This window comes from Salarias fasciatus (assembly GCF_902148845.1).
Source record: "Salarias fasciatus chromosome 23 unlocalized genomic scaffold, fSalaFa1.1 super_scaffold_20, whole genome shotgun sequence".
NCBI classification, from domain to species: Eukaryota; Metazoa; Chordata; class Actinopteri; order Blenniiformes; family Blenniidae; genus Salarias; species Salarias fasciatus.
Window position 1 is genome coordinate 1677690 of NW_021941230.1, and position 24121 is coordinate 1701810.

Genomic DNA, 24121 nt, shown 5'->3' on the forward strand with positions numbered 1-24121 from the left:
AATCAGAAGAGCCCTGAGGCTCTAACCGTGATTGGTCGAGGGGCGTTCATCACTCGTTCTTGTGAGAGGGGCTTAACTTGCGTAAGAGCGTGATGTCAGAAAAAACAGGACAGGATTGGCTGTGCTGGGTTTCAAATCGCCATCTTAGATGGGTCAAATCGCCATGGAGATGCCGAATCCTGCCGACAGCACCTTTAAGTCAGTAAAACATACCTGAGCAGGTGAGTTTCAGGGTGTAAGAGGAGCTCCATGACTCCAGACAGTTCCATGGATCAGATGGAGACTGAAAACATCCTGGGTGGATAAACCACATAAATTGCTCTGAAACATCTGTTGTTTCGAAAGAAACAGCAGAGCCACAGTTCAGCTGTTCACAGATGAGAGCTGCTGTCTTCATGGTGAAGCCATCATTCTCCACAGGTCTTTGTTCACCAAGATATTTCAGCTCCAGACTTCCTGCACAGCGACTGGCTCCTCCCACCAACCTGAACTCATCGGTCCCTGAACCCAGAGCAGAGAGAGAAGAGTTAGAGGGTGACGTTAGTGTGAAGAGAAGAGGAGTGGAAGCTGCAGCTCTTCTTCTACCTGAGCAGGTGAGTTCAGCAGCTTTACCAGTTGAGCAGCTGCTTCTAGCTGAGCCTGAGCTTCTACAGTACAGGAGAGTAGACTCATGGCCTCCACACTGGAACTCTGGGCTCCACCTGGGAGTCTGCACGTCTCCATAGAGCGCCCCCTGCAGGAATGAAGGAGCCCCACAGCCCAGCTCCCGACACACCACCTCTGCATCGTGCAGGTCCAGGGCTGCTTCACACACTGAGGACCAGGTCTGGTCAGATGGGTTAGTCTTCACCTGCAGTCTGCCTGAACAACGACTGGATCCATTCAGCAGCCGCACCCCGTCTGAACACAGGACAGCAGGTCATTGTACCAGCAACGTCAAACACAAACACTGCAGCAACAACCAGAAACACTGTACCTACACTCAAACAAAGGTGAGAAGACAGGATCATAACACATAAAAAATATTTTCACCGCAGTTTTTCCCTTTGACAGTGAAAGTGGTGACAACTGAGATGGAAACAGTATTTTCTAGGGCTGGGGAAAAAAAAATCGATTTTCATGTATATCGGGATTTTTTTTGTGATGATATTAAATATCTATCCTTTTCTCCAGAATCAATTTTTTAATGTTTTAGTGTGCGGCAACGGCGTTATGTCATATCCGTTTCAAGGAAAACAATGAAGGTGAGCCGAGAGAAAACGAGTTCAAGTCCAGCCACAAGTAGAAAATGATGGACACTCTGCCCGAGCTAAAGCCTGCACCCTCTCATTTGAAATCCACGGGAGTGTGTGTGAGTGTGCGTGTGTGTGTGTGTGGGGGGGGGGGTGCCACCACCGCCACCTCCCGTTGTGTTGCTCGCATACAGCTGGAACTAGATGCCCCCCGCCCCGACCTAATTCCTTAATTTAATGAGGGCCCAGTTCTAGGTCGGTTTCCGTTGAGTTGGGCCGAAGGTTGTTGCTGATATAGGACTTTTGATTTCTTGGCATTGAGTTTAAGGCCTAATGCAGTGTAGGCATTGTTAAATGCATCCATTGCGTGTTGGAGATCTTCTTCTGTGTGGGCAACAATGGCGTTATCGTCTGCGTACTGTTTGCACACTGATGTGACAGAAGTCTTGGTCTTCACTTCAGTTCAGAAAACTCTATTGATCCCATAGGGCAATTCATTTGCAGCACATCTCGACCAGTTTCACACATATATACAACATGAGACAGTCCAGTTCAGCCACAAGTGGAACTAAGGTTGAACGATAATAAAACAAGCAATACAATAAACAATTTAAGAACTGGAATTCAATAATTTGATTGCAGAAGGCACGAAGGGGTTTGAAAAACGATTAGTTTTCTGAGCTGGAGCATAATACCGGAGTCCAGAAGTTTTTGCTTGAAGGTTTTGGCTTTAAGTCGACGCAGGTTGAAGATGTCACCAAACCTATGCCTGAGTCTTATTCCCGCATGCTCTCCATGGCCAAGTGTTAGACTGCTGTAAGAAAGATCGAGAACACGGTAGGTGCCAAGACACATCCTTGTTTGACTCCAGTTTTCACCTCAAAGTCTTGTGTGTTTTCGCCACCAACTAATACAGAAGCTCTCATGCCGTCATGAAGCACTATGTTGATGATCTTCTCTGGGCACCCCAACTTGTGCAGGACTTTCCATAGAGTTGGTCTGTGAATGGTGTCAAAAGCCTTTGTTAGGTAAATGAATGCCATGTAGAGGTCTCTATGTTGTTCTTGGCATTTTTCTTGGATTTTTTGTGCAGCAAAGATCATATCTACTGTTCCACGGTTTTGCCTAAACCCACACTGCATCTCTGGAAGACATCCCTCTGTTAGTGAACTCAATCGGTAGCTTAGTATCCTAGCTAGTAATTTCCCAGTGATGGAGAGCAGAGAAATCCCCAGATAGTTTCCACATTCACCCTTGTTCCCCTTCTTGAAGATGGTAATGATGTTGGCATCTCTGAGATCAGCAGGGAGTGTTTCGCTCTCCCATATCTTTTGGAATAGATCCAGAAGTTTTTGAGTGAGTTCTGCTCCTCCATGTTTGAAGAGCTCAGCAGGTATTCCATCAGGGCCAGCCGCCTTCTTTTGCTTGGCCATCTTACTTGCTTTTCGCATTTCATCTGTGATTGGTGGTAGAGCCAGACTTTCGTTTGTCTGGATTTGGGGTATTTTATCCAGAACATTTTCATTAACTGGGGTTTCTTGGTTGAGTAGCTTGTAGAAGTGCTCGCCCCATCTGGCTTTGATCTGTTCCTTCTCCTTAAAGATGGTGCCATCTTTTGCAGCTATGGGTCATGCTCCGCTGGAAGAAGGTCCATATAGCTTCTGAGTGGCAGCAAAGAATTCCCGGTTACAGTTCTTGTCAGCCAGGCTTTGGATCTCCTCCAATTTCCTGACCCACCTTTAGTTCCTGACTTCTCTCTGGACTTTAGATCTGACATCGTGGTATTGATTTCTTTTCTGTTTGTTTCTGTAGTCAGACTGCCAAACTCTGAAAGCTGATCGTTGTCATCGAACCAATCTTCGCTGTGTCATGACAGCTTGCCCAGCTTGGTGCTGCATATCTTGGTTACGGCCTCTCAAAGTTCAGTCCAGTTGTTATCCACAGAGTCACAATTAATGCACCTGATCTCCTCTGCAATCTCCTTCTGGAATTTCTCCTTTACTTCAAGTTGGTTCAGTCGACTAGTGTTATATCTGATTGATATTTTCTTACATGTATTACAGTGTTTCCTCTGTATGTGGAAGTTCATCAGGGACATGATGAGTCCCTCGCTTCCGTCAGTCTGCCCCAGGGCAGCTGTGGCTACAATAGTAGCTTACCACTACCCAGTATGGAGTGAATGAATAATGCAATGTAAAATGTCTTTGGGTGCATCATTATTATTGTTACTGTTTGCCTTTCCAGTCCCATCCTTGCCGATAATATTTTTCCATACGAGGTGTTCTTTCTCAACGCGAGCGTTGAAGTCTCCCAGCAATACGAGTTTATTTCTCTGAAGGAATTGCGAGAGAAGAATGTCGAGGCCTGAGTAAAATACTTCCATGTCATGCTGGTCAGCAAGGAGGGTAGGAACATATGCAGAGATGAGAGTTGCTTTCCTGTTGTTACTTAGGTTCAGCTGTAAGCGCTCATTTACCCCAACCAGCAGATGGTCTTGGTTCCTCATTATCTCGGTCTTGATGGCAAATCCCACACCATAGATCCTTTTTGATGCAGTAGGTAGACCTTTCCAGAAGAAGGTATATCCTTCTCCATCTTCTGTGAGTTTTCCTTCATCCGGGAGTTGTGTTTCTTGAAGCGCCGTTATATCAGTGTCGAGTCTTGGGAGTTCTCTCCGGTCTGTAGGATTTATCGTTATCCATAATCGTCCTTACATTCCAAGTTGCAATTTTCAATGGTGTTTTCCTGCCACTTGTTAGGTGAACCCGCTGGATGATAGAGGTAGAGATAGAGGTGGATAAAGAGGTAAGCAGAGTGGATCCCAAATAGGCCTGCTTAGTCATGGAGGCAACTACCGAACAACTTTACAGTCTCCGGTCCTGAGTTGAGCGACTAATAAAACCTCCACCGCCTATGTGCTGGTTTGTGACTAGGAACTTCCGGGCTTCACTTCCCTGTTCCCGACGCCAATCCCCAGTTGCCGCAGGGCTTTTTTGAGTGATGTAAGCAGAAGCTGTGCGTGGTGAAGAGTACAGTCACACAAACAGAGCTCCATAGTCTTCACCAGGTGTGTATTAGTCCGATGGCAAGGGAACTCTTGACGACCGGAGGCACACCCAGTTGCAATGAACAGCCGTTGATCCTGCGGGATTCGCCCGCCTTTCCAATTTCCCGACAGGAGTCCACGTCCTGCTGTGTTTGGGTCAGGGTCGCTTCCTTCAGTCTTTGTCAAAACACTGTCCACAAGGCAGTGAATTGTGTTTGGTAGATGGATATAAGACCCAGTTCGGGTGCATGTATCCTTGTAGACAGGTCTTTTATTTATCCTGTCAGGGTGTCTACCCACCCCCCTAAGTGTCCTACAAGGGCAGTGAGGTTACCAGTTTAGTCGCCGGTAAGTTGACCATGGAACAGGTAGTACTCGTTTACATGTTACCAGTAGCAGGCCTCGAGACAAACCTGACCTAACACACATGTTCATACGAAGGGGGTACCCAAAAGAAACCGGAATTTGGTCAGAAAACAATAATAATAATGAGTTCCGACTTCTGGCCGTCAGATGTGCTGCAGGCAAGCCTCATGCACATCTGTGAGAAATCTGAGCTCCGAGAGTTACACTGATGGATTTTTTCCAAAATGGCGATATTGACTGGGAAGCCAGAGCAGCGCGCAAACATTAAATTCTGCTTTTTGCTGGGAAAAAAACAGCAGCAGAAACACTCACCTTGTTGCAGCAAGCCTACAAGGATGATGCTCTGGGGAAGAATCAGGTCCATGAGTGGTTCGGGTGGTTTAAAAAGGGCCAGATGTCCGCGCGTCAGGTCCGCTCAGCCTTGAAAACAATGCTGAGCTGCTTTTTCGCTGTCCAGGGTATCGTCCACAGCGAGTTGGTCCTTCCAGGTCAGACTGTAAATCAGGACTACTACATGGAACTCCTCAGACGGCTCCGTGAGGATGTGAGGAGGAAGCGGTCCGCGTAGTGGCGGAGTGGAGCCTGGTTGATCCACCACCACAGTGCGCCAGCGGACACGGCGCTGCGTGTCACGCAGTTTCTGGGGAAGAATGAGATGAATCTCCTCTTCCATCCGCCTTATTCACCAGATGAAGCCTTGAGTGACTTTTTCTTGTTCCCCAAGTTGAAGAAAGAGATGAAGGGACAGCGGTTTGCAGATGTGGAGGAGGTGACAGAAAAATCGCAGCGGGCAAAAAATGGCACAATTACGTGCGGGCCTGACGACGGATTTGTGAAGTGGAAGACACGGCTGGAGCGCTGCATTAAAGCGGATGGAGATTATTTTGAAGGTGATGATGATGTTTTATTTTAAAATGTCAGAAATAAAAAGTTACAGTCAAATTCCGGATTCTTTTGGGTACACCCTCGTATAAAGCAGTGATCATCAAATGGCGGCCGCCACTCCAATCCAGCCCTCGACCGGATTCCAATGCATGCACACACGCAAACCCCCCAAGAAGTGTGTGATTCAACTTTTGTTTTTGGATCAGGAAATGTATGGAAAGAAAAATTGCAATAATCGATAGTATCGAATTGCAATACTTGCAGAATCACAATGAATCGGAATCGCAATTTAAATTGAATTGGCACTCAAGTATTCGGGAATCGGGAGAAAGAAAAGCATATCATCCCAGCCCTAGTATTTTCTGCGTTCATACGCACACACACACACACACACACACACACACACACACACACACACACACACACACACACACACACACACACACACACATAAACACACACACACACACATGTTTGTATTTATATCCTCGTGGGGACCTTCCATTGACTACCATTCATATCTAACTCCCAACCCTGACCCTTACCCTAACCCTAACCCACACCAAAACAAAGCGTAGCCCTAAAGAAATGTTTTTGCAACAACATGGCCAAGAAAACACTGTTTCCCCCCAGGGGAACCCAAAAAATGTCCCCACGAGGTAGGTCGTGCCAGGTTTTCCTATCCTTGTGGGGACATTTGGTCCCAACAAGGACATAAATACCCGTACACACACACACACACACACACACACACACACACACACACACACACACACATTTATGGGCAGTTGAATGATTTTCATTGCTCAGCTGCAGCATCTGGTCCTCTTTTTCTCGTATTTATTCTTCACTTCACTGTTGTTGAGTGTATTTTATTATTTTATTTAATTATATTTTTGATGAATGAATCTGTTTTTTGAACTCGGCTCAACAGCTGTATGCCTGAGTTGTAGGTCTGTGTGAACAAACTGAAAATAGAAGTCTTGAATTTTTAATGATTGATCAATTCTGATGTTATGTTAAAAGCTTTATTTTCTGAACTCAACGTGTTGAGAACATGGAGTTAATGAAACCACATTGGTCTTACCTGAACATGTGAGAATAATGAAAGAGGAAGCATAAGAGGACCTGAAGCAGTTCTTCAAGTCTGATGGAGACTTGGAACATTCATATTCAACCCTCCAGACAGATATGAATGATGACTCAGATGTTGCTTTCAATGAAATAGCAGAGCCACAGCGCAGACGTTCACAGACTGCAGTTGATAACTTAATGTTCCAGTAATCGTCGTCCACTGGTCTCCATTCTCCAAGGTGTTTCAGCTCCAGTCCACCTGAACAGCCAGAGCTTCCTCCCACCAATCTGAACTCATCATCAGCCTCTGAGCAAAGAGCACAAAGTCAGCAAGAACAAAGATTCACTTTCTTTCTTCATCTTTGAGGACTGTCTTTACCAGCTGGACGGTTTCTGTCTTTTACATGGACTCCTGTGGGGAAACAGAGAGTGTTCAGTATTAATCAGGTTTTAGTGATTCTCACTTCTGATCATGCAGCTTGAGTTCAGTGTCAACATTCCAATAAAATATGTTTGATCTGAAGATGAGCTGAAAGTAGTGATGGGGAGATGAAGCTTCATGAACCACTGCCTTTATTTTCTGAAGCCACTAGATGGCACCCTTGGTTTTAAGATTGAGGCTGAGGTACTGACAATTAAGTGTGCTTTCAAACGTTTCTTGAACAGATAGCACCATGTAGTGGCTTCAGAAAATAAAGACAGTGGTTCATGAAGTGTCATCTCTCCATCACTAGCTGAAAGTATGAAGAGTCCAGCTCCGGTCAAGAGCTTCCAGAGTGGGCCAAGAGAGTTCAAAGGTCGAGAATTAGATTATTTCTAAAAGCAAATCTAACAAACTGAGTCTGACCTGAAGTCTTAAAGTGTGGGACAGAAAACTCCACATTTTCAGTTTGGAATTGACACCGAGGCTCCGTTTGCTCAACAATTACAGGCCCATTTCTTTACTCCCACAGTTTTCCAGAATCATAGAACAAGTTTTCATTGGATTAACTTATTGACAAACACAAACTGCTGTCTGCAAATCAACATGGATTCAGATCACAGATATCTACATCAATGATTTAATAGAGTTCATGGAGAAAATCAGCAGCTCCACGGACACAAAGAATGAAGCAGTTCCAGTGTTCATTGAGATTGAGCTGAAAAAAAAAAAAGCATTTGACACAATAAATCATGAAATATTCATCAATAAACTGGAGTTCTGGGATCAGGGGTGTGGCTTCACACTGTAGGAAAATTACAGTTACTTAACATAACTACAGTACTACGAGTGTGTGCGTGCCCACCTATGGGCTTCACTATTGGTAACTCCACTCGGCGCCAACCAGAGACTGAGACAGATCAAAGCAGTTGCTGCGCCATTCCTGCCCGGGCGATGGTGCATGCCCCACCCCTCACCAGGACTATATTAATCAGGCAAACCTCTCAATCTTCGAGTCAGCTCAGAGGAGAGAGGCAGTCCGGTTGGGCTTGTGGGAAGGTGGGCATGCACACGCTCGCAGAGCTGTAGTTACATTAAGTAACTATAGTTTCTACTTCGTATGATGCTTAGCCCTAGCCTCGTGAACCAGCCTCGCCCACTCAACATCCACAGTTGGATTTAGTAGCTGGGGTGGGTCTGAGGACAAGCCAATATAAAGACAATGCGGCTCGGCCATGAGATGGCCGAGCCAATCAGCGTTGCCGCTTTTTGTTTTCAATTTTTTTTTGGTGGCTAAACTGGAAGTGATGTCATCAACGAGCGTAGCGGAGATTACGGACTTTAACCATCATCTGAAAGCTGCAATAAGTAAAGTTACAGCCAAAATACCAAGTATTACAACAATCAAGCAAGATCAAGAGTCTGCACCTGGTGAGTTTCTGATAGAAAAATATGTTTTCACGTGTCTTTGGGTGTAGAGAAGCTAGAGCTAAAGAGCTAAAACTAACTCTTAGAGAAGCTAACGCATGTTGATGACGTATTGTTTTGATTGGCTGAAGTGCGTTGTCAGTCAAAGAGGTAACCAACGCCCCCTGCACGGAGTTTGTATTGGCTTGTCCCCAGACCCACCCCAGTTACTAAATCCAAATGTGGATGTGGAGTGGGCGGGGCTGGTTCACGAGGCTGGCTTAGCCCACCTACAGGCATCAATATTGGTAACCACCAAGGTGGGGGCCATAAGGATAAATGTGCCCCCAGGCGAGGGAATGAAGGAGCAAAGCAGGCCATACGCCATGCACAGAGCCCACAGAGCCCCAAGACACCGACATCAAGCGCCCTTGCACCGAGGCGCTGACCATACACGTGCCTGATAACAAAACACATGCTGGGCAAGGCCTCGGCAGAGCTAACCCAGCATGCACCAGGGTCCAGCCTGGATTCCCCGAGGGAAAACACAGCAGCCAGCGAGACCAAACAAAACAGTCCATTCAAGCGACAGGACCCTTGTCCCCACTTAAGACCGACAGAGCCACTGAACCCGCACACATATCCATGAGATATGAACGCACAAAGGTGGACACTGAAGACCAGGAGGCAGCCTGATACATGTGACCCCTCTGCACAAGATGAGACTCCACATGTGGAGTGGGCCTGAATCACTGTGGGCGGAGGACGGTTCTGTGCCTCGTAAGCCACAGCAATAGCACCACCAACCCAGTGGGCAAGGCGCTGCGATGACAGCGGGGCACCACGCCCCCTGACCTCAAAACCCACGAATAGCTGGTCTGTAGTACGGAAGCCAGCTGTACACTCCACGGAGCAATGCAAGGCCCTGACCGGACACAGTAACCACAGCCACGCCTCGTCCACTGATAAGACCAGCGGAGTGCAAATTGTCCGCATCTGGATCACCTGTGACCGAAAATCTGAAGTAATCACTTTCGGGGGAAAGGCTGGGTTGGACCAAAGACGAACCAGTCCACCATCCAGGCTGAATGATAAGCAGGAGGAATGGACCAAAAGGGCGCACAAATCACTGACCCTTTTGGCAGAGGCCAAGGCCAAAAGGAGGGCAGCCTTAAAAGACAGAATGCGAATATTTGTCTGTTCCAGAGGCTCAAACGGAGGCCCCCCCAGACCCTCCAACACTGTGTGGAGGTTCCATGGGGAAACCACATGTCTAAGGGAAGGCCCCAACCTGCAAGCACCCTTAAGGAAACGCTTCACCAGTGGATAACTGCGCGCTGAAAAGCCCCAGAAGCCCTCATGACCTGTCGTGATGGCCAACGCAAACACTGCGAGGGTGGATGCAGATCAGCCACTATCCAAGAGCCCCTGCAAAAATTCCAGAACCCCATAGATGGAGCAGGAGCCGGGGGCCAGCCCCCTGTCCCAACACCATATCACAGAGAGGCACCACCGAGACCTGGCCATTTTGAGAAGGGTATGGCTGCAGCGGGATGCTGCCACACGAATATGACCCATACACTTCCGGCAAGTTTAGACCACTCTCTAAAGAGAGCGCCACCTACCAGAGCCTGCACGAATACACCCCGCAGGAATATGGCCCTACCACAATGTACGTTTTAAATTGGTGATTTCACTCTAAATATACTTACAACCCTAACCCAAACCCTAATCTAATTTAAAACGTAAATTGCGGGAGGACCATATTCGTGCGGGGCGTGTTCGTGCCACCTCCGTCAGTGTTATGCATGAAGGAGTTCAATGAACGGCTTTCACTGAACACATTCATATTCACGGTGAACTGCGAACTGAGCGTTTCAGTTTTCATATCATGAACGTGAACGAGAGCGACGCTCACTTTGGCAAGAATGAGTGGCACACGCAGTTCACGTTCACACTCATTTGAAAAGTCCGGTTTTACGGCACAGTGGAGGGCAGTGGGGATGGGGTAGTGTTGCGGATTAAACAGGGGATCCCCGTACTTAATGACGTGATGACGTGCGCAGTAAACGGGAAGCAGGACAGTCAAAAACAAGCAGAGAAACACGGTGGTGGTTGAAAAACACTTTTTTAATAAAAACCCCGAGACAACAAACACTGGAGAGGTGAGATGGAAGCAAACTGTGAAACAGCGAGTTGTATAAAGAGCTCCGTGGCAGAATACGAGCGATCGTCCGGCTGATGTTATGGATTAACTGGTTCTCGTGTTAAGGAATGACGGCGGAGGTCTGTGTAAATACCTGCTGATAACAGCAGTTGTTAAAGTAAGATTCACAAAAGACTTTAAACGTATACACTCACTGTAACTGTCGATAACCGACGTTCGCCAGAATGACTACATGTTTCAGTCATCTATTGGTCACAAGTTAACACGGGCACCAGTTAATTCGAAACATCAGCATGGAGCAGAGCTCACATTGAGACGTGCCGCTCGGTGCGGTGGTGCTCCAGTCAGGGGAGCAGCCGCTCCTTCAGCAGCGTATCATGGAGATTTTGGGACATTATTTGAGCAGATATCAGCAGATAAAAACACTCTGCTGGGCACTGAGGACTGCTGCTGCAGAGCTAAAGACCTGCAAGTTCCCCGTGAGACTTTGTGCGCATGTCACAAGACGCTGTATAATCCGCTTCACCCAGGTTCAAGAATTTTGTTTAGTTTCGGAGTCGCAGTGACTTGTGATGGATGGTTAAGAGGAGATTTTTATTGAGTACTAACAAAAGTAACAAATGAACGTGAACTAGTTCATTTTTAGATGCCGGAAGTGTAGGGTCATATTCGTGCAGCATCCGGCTGCAGACACATACTATTGGCCATGTTGGAGAATTAGTCCTTGCCTGACTTTTTTTTATCTTAAATTTTGCTAATAGACCAAATAATAATAATAATAATAATAATAATAATAATAATAATAATAATAATAATAATAATGATAATAATAATAATAATAATGATAATAATACATTTTATTCCTTTGTTGACACTCAAGGTCGCTTTACAAAAGATTAAAAACACATTACAAATAAATAAAACAACAGACAACATAGCACAATGAGTTAAAAAGATTGAGATTACAAATGATCGGCAGATTGAAACAGATGGGTTTTGAGTCTGGATTTGAACTGAGATAGAGAGTCGATGTTGTGGATGTCAGGTGGGAGAGAGTTCCAGAGTTGAGGAGCAGAGTGGCTGAATGCTCTGCTCCCCATGGTGCTGAGGCGAGCGGAGGGCACAGAGAGGTGGAGAGAGGAGGAGGACCTGAGGGAGCGAGAGGGGGTGGCAACGTGTATGAGATTGGACAGATTGGGGGGGAGGCAACGTTGAGGATGGCTTTAAATGTAAACAGAATTATCTTGAAAATGATCCAGACTTTGACAGGGAGCCAATGGAGCTGCTGGAGGATGTGGGTGATGTGGTCAAAGGAAGAGGTTTTGGTTATGATGCGAGCTGCTGAGTTTTGGACCAGTTGGAGCTTATGGAGGGATTTGTGGGGGACACCAAAGAGGAGTGAGTTGCAGTAATTGATGCGGGAGGTGACGAGGCTGTGTACCTGCAGGATGACAGTGGTGTGAGGGGCAAGAGAGGGGCGGAGACGGCTTATATTTCGTAGGTGGAAGAATGCAGATCGAGAGATGTTATTAATGTGGGAGTGAAAAGAAAGTGAGCTGTCGAGGACGACACCCAGACTCTTAAAACTAGGGTTGGCGATCTGAATTAGATAAATTTTTTTAAATACTGGTTAAAATGATCTTTATGACCCGATTGGAAGCAACTCATAGTGTGCTTTTAAAGTAGTTTGGAAAATATCCGCTATCTACAGCAGGAGTAAAACAGAAAAAACAGCAACCAATAGTCTTGCCGGGACACCTTTTTTTAAACCAATCAAATCCCTTCGCCGTTCAACCTGTCCCCTGCGCATACTTTTCAGTGGTGTGCACTGACCCTGGTTCAGTGTGCGCATTGCCAAGCTGAGAACGACAGAGCGTCCCAACGGGAGCTCCTCCAATTTGGTGGGAGCTGGGCGGAGCTAGCTAGGCGGAGCCTTGGGGAGATGCTACATGCTAACGCTAGTTTTCCAAGATCGCCAACCCTAGCTTTAACCTGTGGGGAGGGGGACACTGTGGAGCTGTCAATTGTGAGGGAAAACCTGTTAGATTTGGACAGTGATGACTTGATGCCAGCAAGAAGAAGTTCAATTTTATCACTATTTAATTTTAGGGAATTTGTGGTGAACCAGGATTTGATTTCAGAGATGCAGTGGGTGAGGGAGGAGAGTGGGAGAGTGGAGTCAGGTTTGCTGGAGAGATAGAGCTGGGTGTCATCTATATAGCAATCAAAATGAATACCAAATTTCCAGAAAATGTTACCGAGGGGAAGGAGGTATATGATGAAGAGGAGGGGCCCCCAGGACGGAGCCCTGGAGCATGCCAGAAGTGACAGCGGAGGGCTGAGAGGTGAAGGACTTGAGCTGGATGAACTGAGTGTGGCCTGTGAGGTAGGAGTGAAACCAGTGAAGGGGGGGTGTGTGTGATGCCAATGGAGGAGAGTCTATTGAGCAGGATGGAGTGAGAAACGGTGTCGAAGGCCACGCTCGGATCGAGGAGGATGAGGATGGAGATCAGACCGGAGTCAGCTGCCATGAGAAGGCCATCTGTGATCTTTATGAGTGCTGTTTCGGTGCAGTGGCGGGAACGGAAACCGGACTGGAATCGTTTATAAAGACATGGGTGAGATGAGAGTGGAGTTGAGAGGCAACAATTTTCTCAAGGATTTTGGAGATGAAGGGAAGGTGAGAAATGGGGCAGAGGTTTTTGAAGTTGTTGGGATCTGAACCAGGTTTCTTCAGGATGGGGCTGACAGCTGCAGATTTAAAAAGAGCTGTGACAATTCCAGAGGACAGCGAGGAGTGAATAATGGCTGATATGAGGGGGAGCAGAGAGGGGAGGCAGGATTTGACCAGGACTGTGGGGAGGGGATTCAGCTGACAAGTTGAGGGCTTGGACTTGGTAATAAGATCGGAGATATCAGAGGGGGGAGGGAGATCACAGGTGGAAAGTAGATGAGATGGAGAGGTTCAGAGGAGGTGAGGTAGTGTAACCAAGGTGTTGGTGGATTTTGATGAATTTGTCATTAAAAAACTGGAGGAGAGAGTTCCAAGACTATTCAGAGTACAAGTTGGGGGTGGGGTGGGGGGGGGGGGGGGCAGAGAGTCAGGGGCTTGGATAATGCTGCTGAATATGGAAAAAAGTGTCTTACTGCTGCCCAGGCCCGCTGACAGCTTTTTCTGGGCCTGGGACAAGGAACAACGTATTGTTAGTTGGGCCCCTTCCCGACTAGCAGAGTTGGGGTGGGGGGTGGGGTTGGTGCGTTATTGGAGCTGTGCGGCACGTGGGGAACGTTGTGGCATGCGGCGTGCGACGCGGTGCGGCACGGTGCTTACATGCAGTGTAGGACCGGGCGGTGGGGAGGAGAGGCACGGAGCGCACGGAGCAGCACACGGAGCAGCGCACGGAGCAGCGCACGGAGCAGCACGCGTAGCGGCATGGTGCCTGCATGCTGCGTCGGGAGCCGTGAGTGGGGTGCTGGATGGGCCCCCTCCCAACCATGGGCCCGGGACAACAGACCCGTTTGTCCCTCCCTGTCGGCGGGCCTGCTGCTGCCTGCATTAGAGCAGATGAGACCAGTGTAATAGTGTGATTTTGCATGAGAAATGGAGTCCATATAAAGAGATAGATGAGCAGTATACATGTCTTTGTGAATGTTGAGTCCAGATTTATGAAAGAGCCTTTCAAGCTCATGATTTTTGGATTTCATGGTACATGAGTACATGAGTCCATTATTGTAAAGGAAGACAAGGTCATCGGGGGTGGAAGAAGAGTCAAAAATCAGGGTTGTTGTATTATTATTGTGGATTGTGACCTGTGTCCCTCTTCGCTCACCGTAGTCCAGGAGGGATTTGCAATGCATTCTAGGAAATGTTGTTCTGGGGACTCGGTAGAAAAATGTCAATGTGACCAGGTGGATGTCAATAAATGCCAACCGCAAGCTTCATCAATGCATCTTATTTGACCCAATGTGGAATATTACAAGGGTGGAGATGCAGGAGGAGAGGGAGTCCATGTTACGGAATGAAATGACACCGGGGTCTTAGAAATGGATAGAAGGAGGGAGACATTAAATGAGAGAAGAAAATGGTCCATAATATGAAGTTGAGCAGCAGTACAGTCAGACGGGGTGAGACCGGAGCAGCAAATCAAGTCCGGGGTGTGTCCTTTGACGTGAGTGGGGAAATCTGCAAACTGCTGAAAACCAAAACTGTTGAGTGATGAGGAGAAGTCCTTGGTAAGGGGGGGAGCAGGATTGTCCATGTCTATGTTGAAATCACCCAGCAAAATTACATTCGGAGAGAGAGTGGAAAAGTGAGTGAGAACGGCAGAAAATTCATTTAAAAAAGAGTGGGAGGCCTGGGGGGACGGTAGATGGTCGCAATGGTTGTGGGAATGGGGCTGGAGATCCCAGTGCTGAGCGAGGGGGCAGAGAGACTGGAAGGACCTTCCACTTCTCACGGTGCAGTATGGGTGCAGACCACCTTTCAATGCCCCATAAAATTATAGACCTTGTTTTTTTGTCTTGAGTTGAAATATCATAAACTGTTGTGTGAATGAGGCTCATATGCATGTAGTAAGAGCATTACAACCAGATATACAATGCAAAAAATTAGGCAGAAATTAGAATCCCACACTTTATTAAAAAAAAAAAAAAAAAAAAAAAAAAAAACACACACTCAATGACACCGATTAAGAAAAATAACACTTGAAAATGAGTCTTTAGGCCTTTGTGGACAAATCTGAGTCCAGTTTTTGAAGGAAAAAAGCTAACATGTTGCCTGGGGTTGAGTGATGTTTCAAAAAGCAGTTCTGGTCAAGGATAAACATCACACTTCTGGCATTTCCATGGAGTGCTCATCTTCTTACCCTCAGTCTGCCTGCAGTAGGCACAGTTTCTCCTTCCGTAAAAGGCACGCCTATCTGGATCTTCTTGGTTAGAGGTTGCTACAGGTAGGTGTTCTGCAGGTGCTGGGGCAGGAGAGCTCTTTATGGGGGTTCCAAGCAGCTGCACTGTCAGCTCTTTGGTGAACTTCTTATGTGTCAAGGCCTTCTGTCCTCTTTTCTCAGTGTCTTCTTTGCCATTTTTATGCAAAAGTTTTGCAAAGGAACTCTTGGAACAAGTATCCCCGGTGCGCTCTCTGTGGTCCTGAGAGCGCCCAGTGCACAGCATGCACACTGTGCGCACAGAGAGTGCAGATGGTGCATCTCTCTCAAAGCAACACTGCATTTCAAGAGAAGTGACTATATCCACAGCGTCTCCTTTGCCTGACGTTATTTCCACTTCACTGTTGTGTTGTTTGTGAAATACAAAATTTTTGAATTTTTGAAATTGTTTTTGAAATAAACTTCTTGAATAAAAAAACCAAAATATTTGTTTGACCGATTATGTATGGCACACATGCGTAAAAGTTGATGTTTTCATGATTTATTGCTTGTAGAACTTTCTGGCGACCTTGCAAATGCGGGAGACAACTATCTTGCTGCTACTGACACTCTTTGGAAGCCTTTCCTGAAGTATTAGCGGCTCCGCTTGGACAACTGCGGGTAATGATCGGTCCACCTACTTTGACACGGTACCGTACATTGTCTGAACAGCGTAGCAAGATGGCGGAACTACGCTTCGAAAGCCTGAAATGTCCCTGTTTTAAGGGAAATAAAGTACGTTTCTATCTTTTATGGTTCAAAACTACATTAAATTCAATTAAACTTTGTCTCTGGCGTGGATAGTGGACACCACTAATGGGGGGAGATCCAGCTTGGCTAGTTTCACCCTCTCAGCATCCAGACCTCCTGCCCAGGACAGGGCGGGACTGAAGAGTGCCAACTGCCTGGATCAGAGCATCCGACTTGTAGGGGATTAGCCAGGGATTCTCAACCGCAATCTGCACCAGGTCTGGGTACCACCTGGCACTTGGATTGTCTGGGGCCACCACCAGGATGTGAGGGCCCCACAACCTAATCCTGCGCAACAGGGGAGCAAAGAGGCGGGTCGGAGGGAAGGCGTACAGGAGGCCCAGAGGCCACAACCTGTGAGCCAAGGCTTCTACCCGAGAGGAGGGTCGTCTGACGACCTGAGCAAGAACCAGAGTGGGCAGTGCGCACTCTCTGCACTTGCAAAAAGGTTGGCCACACGGCGGCTGAACTTGCGCAAAATCCGGGTGATTTCCGGGGTGACAGGCACCTCTTGTCGGGCAGTGGGCCTCCCTGAGACATTCTGTCCGCACCAACATTTAGAGCCCCGGGCACATGTCGCGCTCTCAGAGAGGATAGGTGAGAATCTGCCCACAGCAGAATCCCCGCCACTTTGTGATGCAGGGGAGGGGATCTGGTCCTCCCCTGTCTGTTCACGTAGGCCACAACCGTGGTCTTGTCCGAACTAACTAGAACATGTTTTCCCTGAAGCTCGGGCCAGAAGTGAAGCAGCACCTTCTGTACTACCATCATTTCCAGAATGCTGATGTGGGCGGGCATGGACTCCCAGACTCCGCCCACTACGGAATGGCCACCCTAACCCGCGAGTGATGCGCCCGTGAACACCTCGACGGGGTTTGAGACGCAGCCCATGCTCATCCCTTGTTGGAGGTGACCTGGATTCATCCAGAACACAAGATCCTCCTGTGCGGAGGGCAGGACAGCAACCTTCCTGTGTCTGTCTGTTACTGACAGTAGGCAGAGGAGACTGAACCACCTCTGGAGCCTCCACATGTGAAGGAGACCGAGGCGCACCACCGGGTGGGCTGCAGCCCTCATGCCCGGAACTACCCTCGCATGGTGGACCCGCACCAAAGGTGATGTCGCTAAATTCAGCAAGGACAGAAATGAGGTTCATCTCTTCCTGGAGAGACGCACCCTCATGGTCAACGCATCCAACTCAAGGCCCAGGTAAGTGGTCTGCTGGGCCAGGAGCAGCGCACTCTTTTCTCTCTTCACAACAAACCCCAACCTCGTGACGTGTTGTATAACCCGGGATGTGTGCTCTTTGGCCTCCTGCCGAGAGGACGCCAACACCTGCCAGTCGTCGATGTAAGTGAGGATTCTCAGATCTTGATGTCAGAGGGGCTCCAGCACAGCCTTGACACATTTTGAGAAGGTGCGCAGGCAATTGTACTGAAAACAGCAGTCCTCGATGGCGAACCTGAAATAGGCGTCCTTGAGGTCGATTGATGTCATCCAATCCCCGGAGCGGACACTTTCCAGGAGGTGTTTGAACGTCAGCATGCAGAACCACCTGGTGGTCACACATGAGTTGAGGACACGTCGGTCCAGAATAGGTCTCTAAACACAGGGGGGATAGGGGGAAAAACAGGGGGAGTAGAAACCCGTGTGCGACTCCTCCAGATCCACCTCCATTATCATGCCGCGGTGCAGGAGTGAGGACACCTCCTCCATGAGTGTGGCTGTCCCAGCGGGGCAACTAAGCCGCGTGCGGAGGATGCCACAGAATGGCGGGGGATGGTGCGCAAACTACAGAGCGTAACCACTTCTCAGCATCCTGGACAGCCATGGTGAGAGCAGGTCCAGCACGTCTCTTCACCTGTGGAAGTGAAGCGTCAGCAGCTGCACTGCATTCACATCCAGGAACACCAGCCCGCCCACCGTCTCAGAACAAAGAGGTGCGGGGGCCCTTTGCGAAAGGGCCGTGCGCGGCCTGGGCTAGGGGTGGGAGGAGGACCCAGGTGTCTGGTCAGCCCCTGCCGAAACGTGGCAGCCGACACAGATGAGAAGGTCATGGCGTCGAGCCGCGTTGAGCCAACCACACTGTCATCAGACCTGGGCAGCGAGAACACAGCACTAGACTGCCCCACTGCACAGGTACTGTCAATCATGGACCTGAAGCAGTCAAACTCCCCCCACTTCCACCGCGAGCGGGGCATGCGCTGTCGCCCGGGCAGGATTGGCGCGGCAACTGCTTTGATCTGTCTCAGTGTCTGGCTGGCACCAAGAGGAGTTACCAATAGCGAAGCCCATAGGTGGGTTAAGCATCACACGAAGTAGAAAGTTATTGAAGCAACAGACATGTTTGTCAAAATGGGAGATTTTCAGTCTTCATGCTTGGACATTGTTTTGCAGTGTCCAACAGGGGTCAGTATTGGGACAAAACCTCTTCATTCTGGACATTACCAGTTTTTCTCAATCACTTTGGTTCATTCCTCACATCACGTTTTACTTTTCCACTACAGTTAATGCATTTCTCAAAACAATTATGACAAAAGGCAAAACCTATAACCTGCAAAATGTGTCACTTGTTGAAATGGACGGTTCATTCCTCAAAAGCAAGTTTTCATGTCAGTGAAAGTATCTTTGTCGTTAAAAGGAAAAGTCCTGGCACCATTGTTTCTGAAGTAGATAGTCAAAAGGCTTTGTCATGTTCTCATAATGACAGTCCACTCTGTGTTTTCCAAAGTAAAACAGTCATACGAGGGCGTACCCAAAAGTTCCCAGAATTTTACTGTCACTTTTTATTTCTGACATTTCAAAATAAAACATCACTGTTGCTTTCAAAATAATCTCCATCCGCATTATTGCAGCGCTCCAGCTGTGTCTCCCACTTAACCAATGTGTTGTGGCATAATTGTGTCATTCTGGACCGGCTGCGATTTGTCTGTCACCTCCTCCACATCTGCAAACTGCTGTCCCTTCATCTCTTTCTTCAACCTGGGGAACAAGAAAAAGTCACTCGAGGCTACATCTGGTGAATAAGGTGGATGGGAGAGGAGATTCATCCCATTCTTTGCCAGAAACTGCGTGACGTGCAGCGTCGTGTCTGCTGGCGCTCTGTGGTGGTGGATCAACCGGGCTCCACTCTGCCACTTCGCGAGCCACTTCCTCCTCACATCCTCACGGAGCATCTGAGGACTTCCATGTAGTCGTCCTGATTTACAGTCTGACCTGGAGGGACAGACTCGCTGTGGACGATACCCTGGACAGCGAAGAAGCAGCTCAGCATTGTTTTCATGGCTGAGCGGACCTGACGTGCGGAAATCTGGCCCTTTTTAAACCACCCGAACCACTCATGGACCTGAGTCTTTCCCAGAGCATCATCCTTGTAGGCTTGCTGCAACAAGGTGAGTGTTTCTGCTGCTGTCTTTTTCCCAGCAAAAAGCAGAATTTAATGTTTGCGCGCTGCTCTGGCTTCCCAGTCAATGTCGCCATTTTGGAAAAATCATAGACCGCCGCTGCACTCTGTTATTATAAATAGCGCCTGACAGGCGTCAGTGCAACTCTGGGAGCTCAGCTTTTTCACAGATATGCACGAGGCTTACCTGTAGCACATCTGACGGCCAGAAGTCGAAACTCATTATTATTAGTATTTTATAACCTAATTCCGGTTTCTTTTGGGTACGCCCTTGTATCTAAGTGGCTCTACTTGAACATGCTCAAGCAGCACTTTATACTATTTACACAGCCGTTTGAAAACTACTGTAATGTTTAACACTATTGCATTTAGTGAGTTGTAGTGACTGAAACAGATTCAGTCATCTAAAGATGTTGTCATCCTCTATTACAGCACTTTGTATCTCTCAGTCTTCTGCCGTTGTTTGAAATCACCACTGCACACATGGTGCTCTTATTGTGAAGGGAAAATGGCTCCTCTTCCACCTCTGCAAGGTTGTCTTACAATCTTCTGTGGTTCAGAGTAAAATGATAATAAAAATAGCAAACCACTGTACACTACAATACACTAAATTTGAGCTGCAGTAAAGCTGTTCGTCTAAATGTTAAATGTAAAAAGTGAAAAATTCTTGTCCCACTGGAAGCTTCATGTTTGACACAATGACAGTAGTTCAGTGCAGATTGTTTAGTGGTGAATTCCTGTCATTAAACACACCTGTTGTTGTTGTATATTTGCATCTGTAACGTGTGATTAAACAGTGATTTTGCATTTTTATATTACCAATGCATGTAATGAGATTGAGATTTTATTACTCTTATGTATTACTAATATGTGTGATTGAATTGTGATTCTACTATTTTATATGTTACTGATGAAACTGATAAAGCTGTAATCATGATATCCCTTTTAAACTGTTTTGTGTCTTAAGACTAGCGTGTGGTCACTATAACTAAATTGTTGAGCAAAGTGTGCTGTTGAAACCACAAGCCTGCACCGGTCAGAAAGGGGAACTTGGAGACAGGTCCTGTCTAATCAGCATGAACTGTCATAAGATACCTGCTAGGGACGCCCAAGAAAATGGGAACTGATGGTAAGCATCTGTTTGAACAAATCACAAGGTCTTAAAAGCATAATGGCAGCTTTCACTGGAAAAGCAGAAGTGCCACATTGTCATGCAGCATTGAGGTATAACTTTGCTCCTCTTCTATCGTTCGAGGCCATTAGCCTGGGGTCTCGACTCGGATCGGGTACTCAAGGGCTGTGGACCAAGGCCTTGTTTTTTTATTATTATATTTTGGTAGGCCTTCTCCGCTGTCTGTTATCTCCTTCATCTTGAATAAAAGAATCTGTGCCGAGACTTAGAAGTTTCAAGCATTTTTATTTCTCTCTAAAGTTTAAGTCTCAACATTCTCCAACCAAATGTTCGAATCATTGAATTCACAGTGGTTCTTCCAACATTTTAGCTGCATCCTTCAATTAGCCTCTCAGCCACTGTGAGGCCGGGATTCACACCATGATCCACAAACGGAGCCCTAATTTCATCAAGAGTCCTCCGATGTACTCGGCCTCTTCTTCCTCTTCCCCTGTGTTGTCCTCTTCCGCTTCCCACCAGCATCCTCACCCCTTTTCCACCAGACTGACCTTCCATTTCTGTGTCTCAGTGTTTTAGAAATGATTCACACTCTGCTTGTAAGGTAGGACTTGATGGGATTCAGTTGCAACTAATGAGATCAGATCAGAAAATGCTTCACACACTCCTCATCAGTGAAAGCTGAAGTTTACCTGAGTACTTCAATACTTCAATTTAGGAGACATTTTCAGGAAAAACTGATAAAAATGTCTAAAAGCTACTTGACAGATGTTGACAGCCACTCAGTGGTTTCAGTGGTTAGGTTTGCACTGGTACAGAGTTCCAGGACTTCTGAAAATGTCAGCTGAGCGTCCTGGCTCTTCTCCAAGCTCCAACAACGTAGCGCTACGCTCACCAGCGCGTCTATTTGAATCCTTCAGATAACTGCTCCGCCGCTTATCAGAGCACATCAGCCTTCACAGGGCCCAGCGCACTTTTAATATTTCATCCTGCACAGGCGCTTCATTACCCATACTGCACTGGGCTTTACCAGAGAAGTGTGCATGTGTCCTTCAAGCTGCCTGCAGTGAACATGCCAGTCCAGCCAAAGTGTGTGTGGAACCGAAGCTCTCAAGTTAAGAAAATACAAGGAGAACTCTGCCATGCTGTCCTGGCTCAAAGCTTCAACAAGAAGAGAAGGACGATTCAGCATCACAGTTCAACACTGACAGGACATGAGCAAATGATCATGTTATCAAACAGCAGAGCTGGATGGAAGCAGCCGATGACTATCCACGAGCATTTAAGACTTGTTACAAGGAATGAAAAACTGCTACTATGATGAGAACAAATGACTGAATGAGGAGGTTGAACTGACTGCTGAACAAAAAGAAAAAGTCATGTGAGAAATGCACCAAAGCCACTGAGAAAAACTGTCATGAAGGATGTAAAATCCAGTAAATACTACAATTTATCTTGTTTTCTGATGACACAAGTATTTTCTGTCCAGGGGAGAATTTAGAATCTGAAGGCTATTGAATCCGAAATATCCACCAGTCTTTCAGTCCTCAGCAAAGCAGAATCCTTCCTACACAGCAAAGCTCTCCAGATTCTATATTGATCACTGATACTGTTGTACTGGAACGATTGCCTTGAAGTTTGGAGCAACAGCTCCAAATCCTCTCTGCCACCACTGTGCTCACTCCAGGAAAGAGCAATCAGGATGATCCATGAAGCAGCTTTCAGGACCACACTAATGTCTTCCTTCTAGTGTGTAGAGCAGTAAAACTCCCAGATGGAGAATTCCCAGCAGAGAGAGAAGCAGCAGTGAGCAGCAGAGTCCTACCTGAGCTCCACAGCAGCAGCAGCAGCAGCTTCAGCTGTTCCATGTTCCAGGTATACCACATCTCTCTGAGTCTGATCAGCATCAACTGTCCCCAACATTTATCAGCCATGAGGTGGAGCTGGAGGTGGAGCTTCCACATACACCCTGCATGTTTTTCACCAGACGCTAAAGAGTCTCATTAGACACACATGAGAAACTGTTTCTGTCTGGATTCAAATGAAAAATGTTCGATCCTGGAGTCCAGTCTAACATCATCTCTCGTGTTGGAGGATTTACACATCTAAGGATTGGACTTCACATGTCTTTATTCACTTTTACATCTGCTTTTTGGCTTCCATCACTTTCTGGAGGCTTTACATCTATTTGTTGTCATTTGCATCAGTTTGTTGGAGTTTTAGATGTCTGTTGGAATTTTAACTCTGGATACTTGTCCAGGTTGAGAAACTTTGTGATTATGTAGAGCAACAGAAGTCATTTCCTGAGAAACGGACTTGTATAATTAAAGCCACAAGCGGCATTGGTCAGGTCCGCGACTGAGACATCCACCCAACTAACATGTAGCTGTTAGCATCTGTCATCCACTAACATGGAGTTGTTAGCATGTCCCATCCACTAACATGTAGCTGTTAGATAGATAGATAGATAGATAGATAGATAGATAGATAGATAGATAGATAGATAGATAGATAGATAGATAGATTAAAAACTTTATTAATCTCCCAAGGGAGAAATTCAGGTGTCCAGCAGCACACAAATCATTCACATGCAAATAATAAATAACAACAGTACAATAAATAAGAGTGCTCGTAGTGTACTTAGTTTGGCTCAGGCACATCTGTTGAACAGCCTGTTCAGAATAAGACCATTGTCCCTGCTCCAGGTGGTGAATCCCGCGATGAGCTCCCTGTACTCTTTTTCATCCCTACCCTTCACACATGCCACAATTGCAGTGTCATCTGAATACTTCTGCACATGACACGAAGCAGATCTGTGAGCAAAGTCAGCAGTGTACAGTGTGAAGAGAGCATCTGTCATCCACTAACATGGAGTTGTTAGCATGTCCCATCCACTAACATGTAGCTGTTAGCATCTGTCATCCACTAACATGGAGTTGTTAGCATGTCCCATCCACTAACATGTAGCTGTTAGCATCTGTCATCCACTAACATGGAGTTGTTAGCATGTCCCATCCACTAACATGTAGCTGTTAGCATCTGTCATCCACTAACACAGAGTTGTTAGCATGTCCCATCCTCTAAAATGGAGCTGTTAGCATCTGTCATCCATTAACATGGAGCTGTTAGCATCTGCCATCCACTAAAATGGAGTTGTTAGCATTTCTCTTCCACAAACATGGAGCTGTTAGCATCTGTCATCCACTAACACAGAAACGTTAGCATGTCCCATCCACTAAAATGGAGCTGTTGGCATCTGTCATCCATTAACATGGAGTTGTTAGCATGCCCCATCCACTAACATGTAGCTGTTAGCATC

At 46.9% G+C, this 24121-nt stretch overlaps 1 protein-coding gene across 1 annotated transcript in view; it reads right to left on the reverse strand.

Moving 5' to 3' along the window:
• Positions 1-22681, reverse strand: part of LOC115384262 (scavenger receptor cysteine-rich type 1 protein M130-like) — a 43043-nt gene extending 20362 nt beyond the window's left edge. The window contains exons 1-5 of the mRNA XM_030086593.1: positions 22628-22681; positions 6983-7015; positions 6617-6910; positions 586-900; positions 214-501 (exon numbers count right to left, since the gene is read on the reverse strand). Of these exons, the coding sequence (XP_029942453.1) occupies positions 214-501; positions 586-900; positions 6617-6910; positions 6983-7015; positions 22628-22670 (973 nt within the window). The 5' untranslated portion in view covers positions 22671-22681. The remainder of the gene's footprint in view (positions 1-213; positions 502-585; positions 901-6616; positions 6911-6982; positions 7016-22627) is intronic.
• Between the last annotated feature and the right edge of the window lie 1440 nt (positions 22682-24121).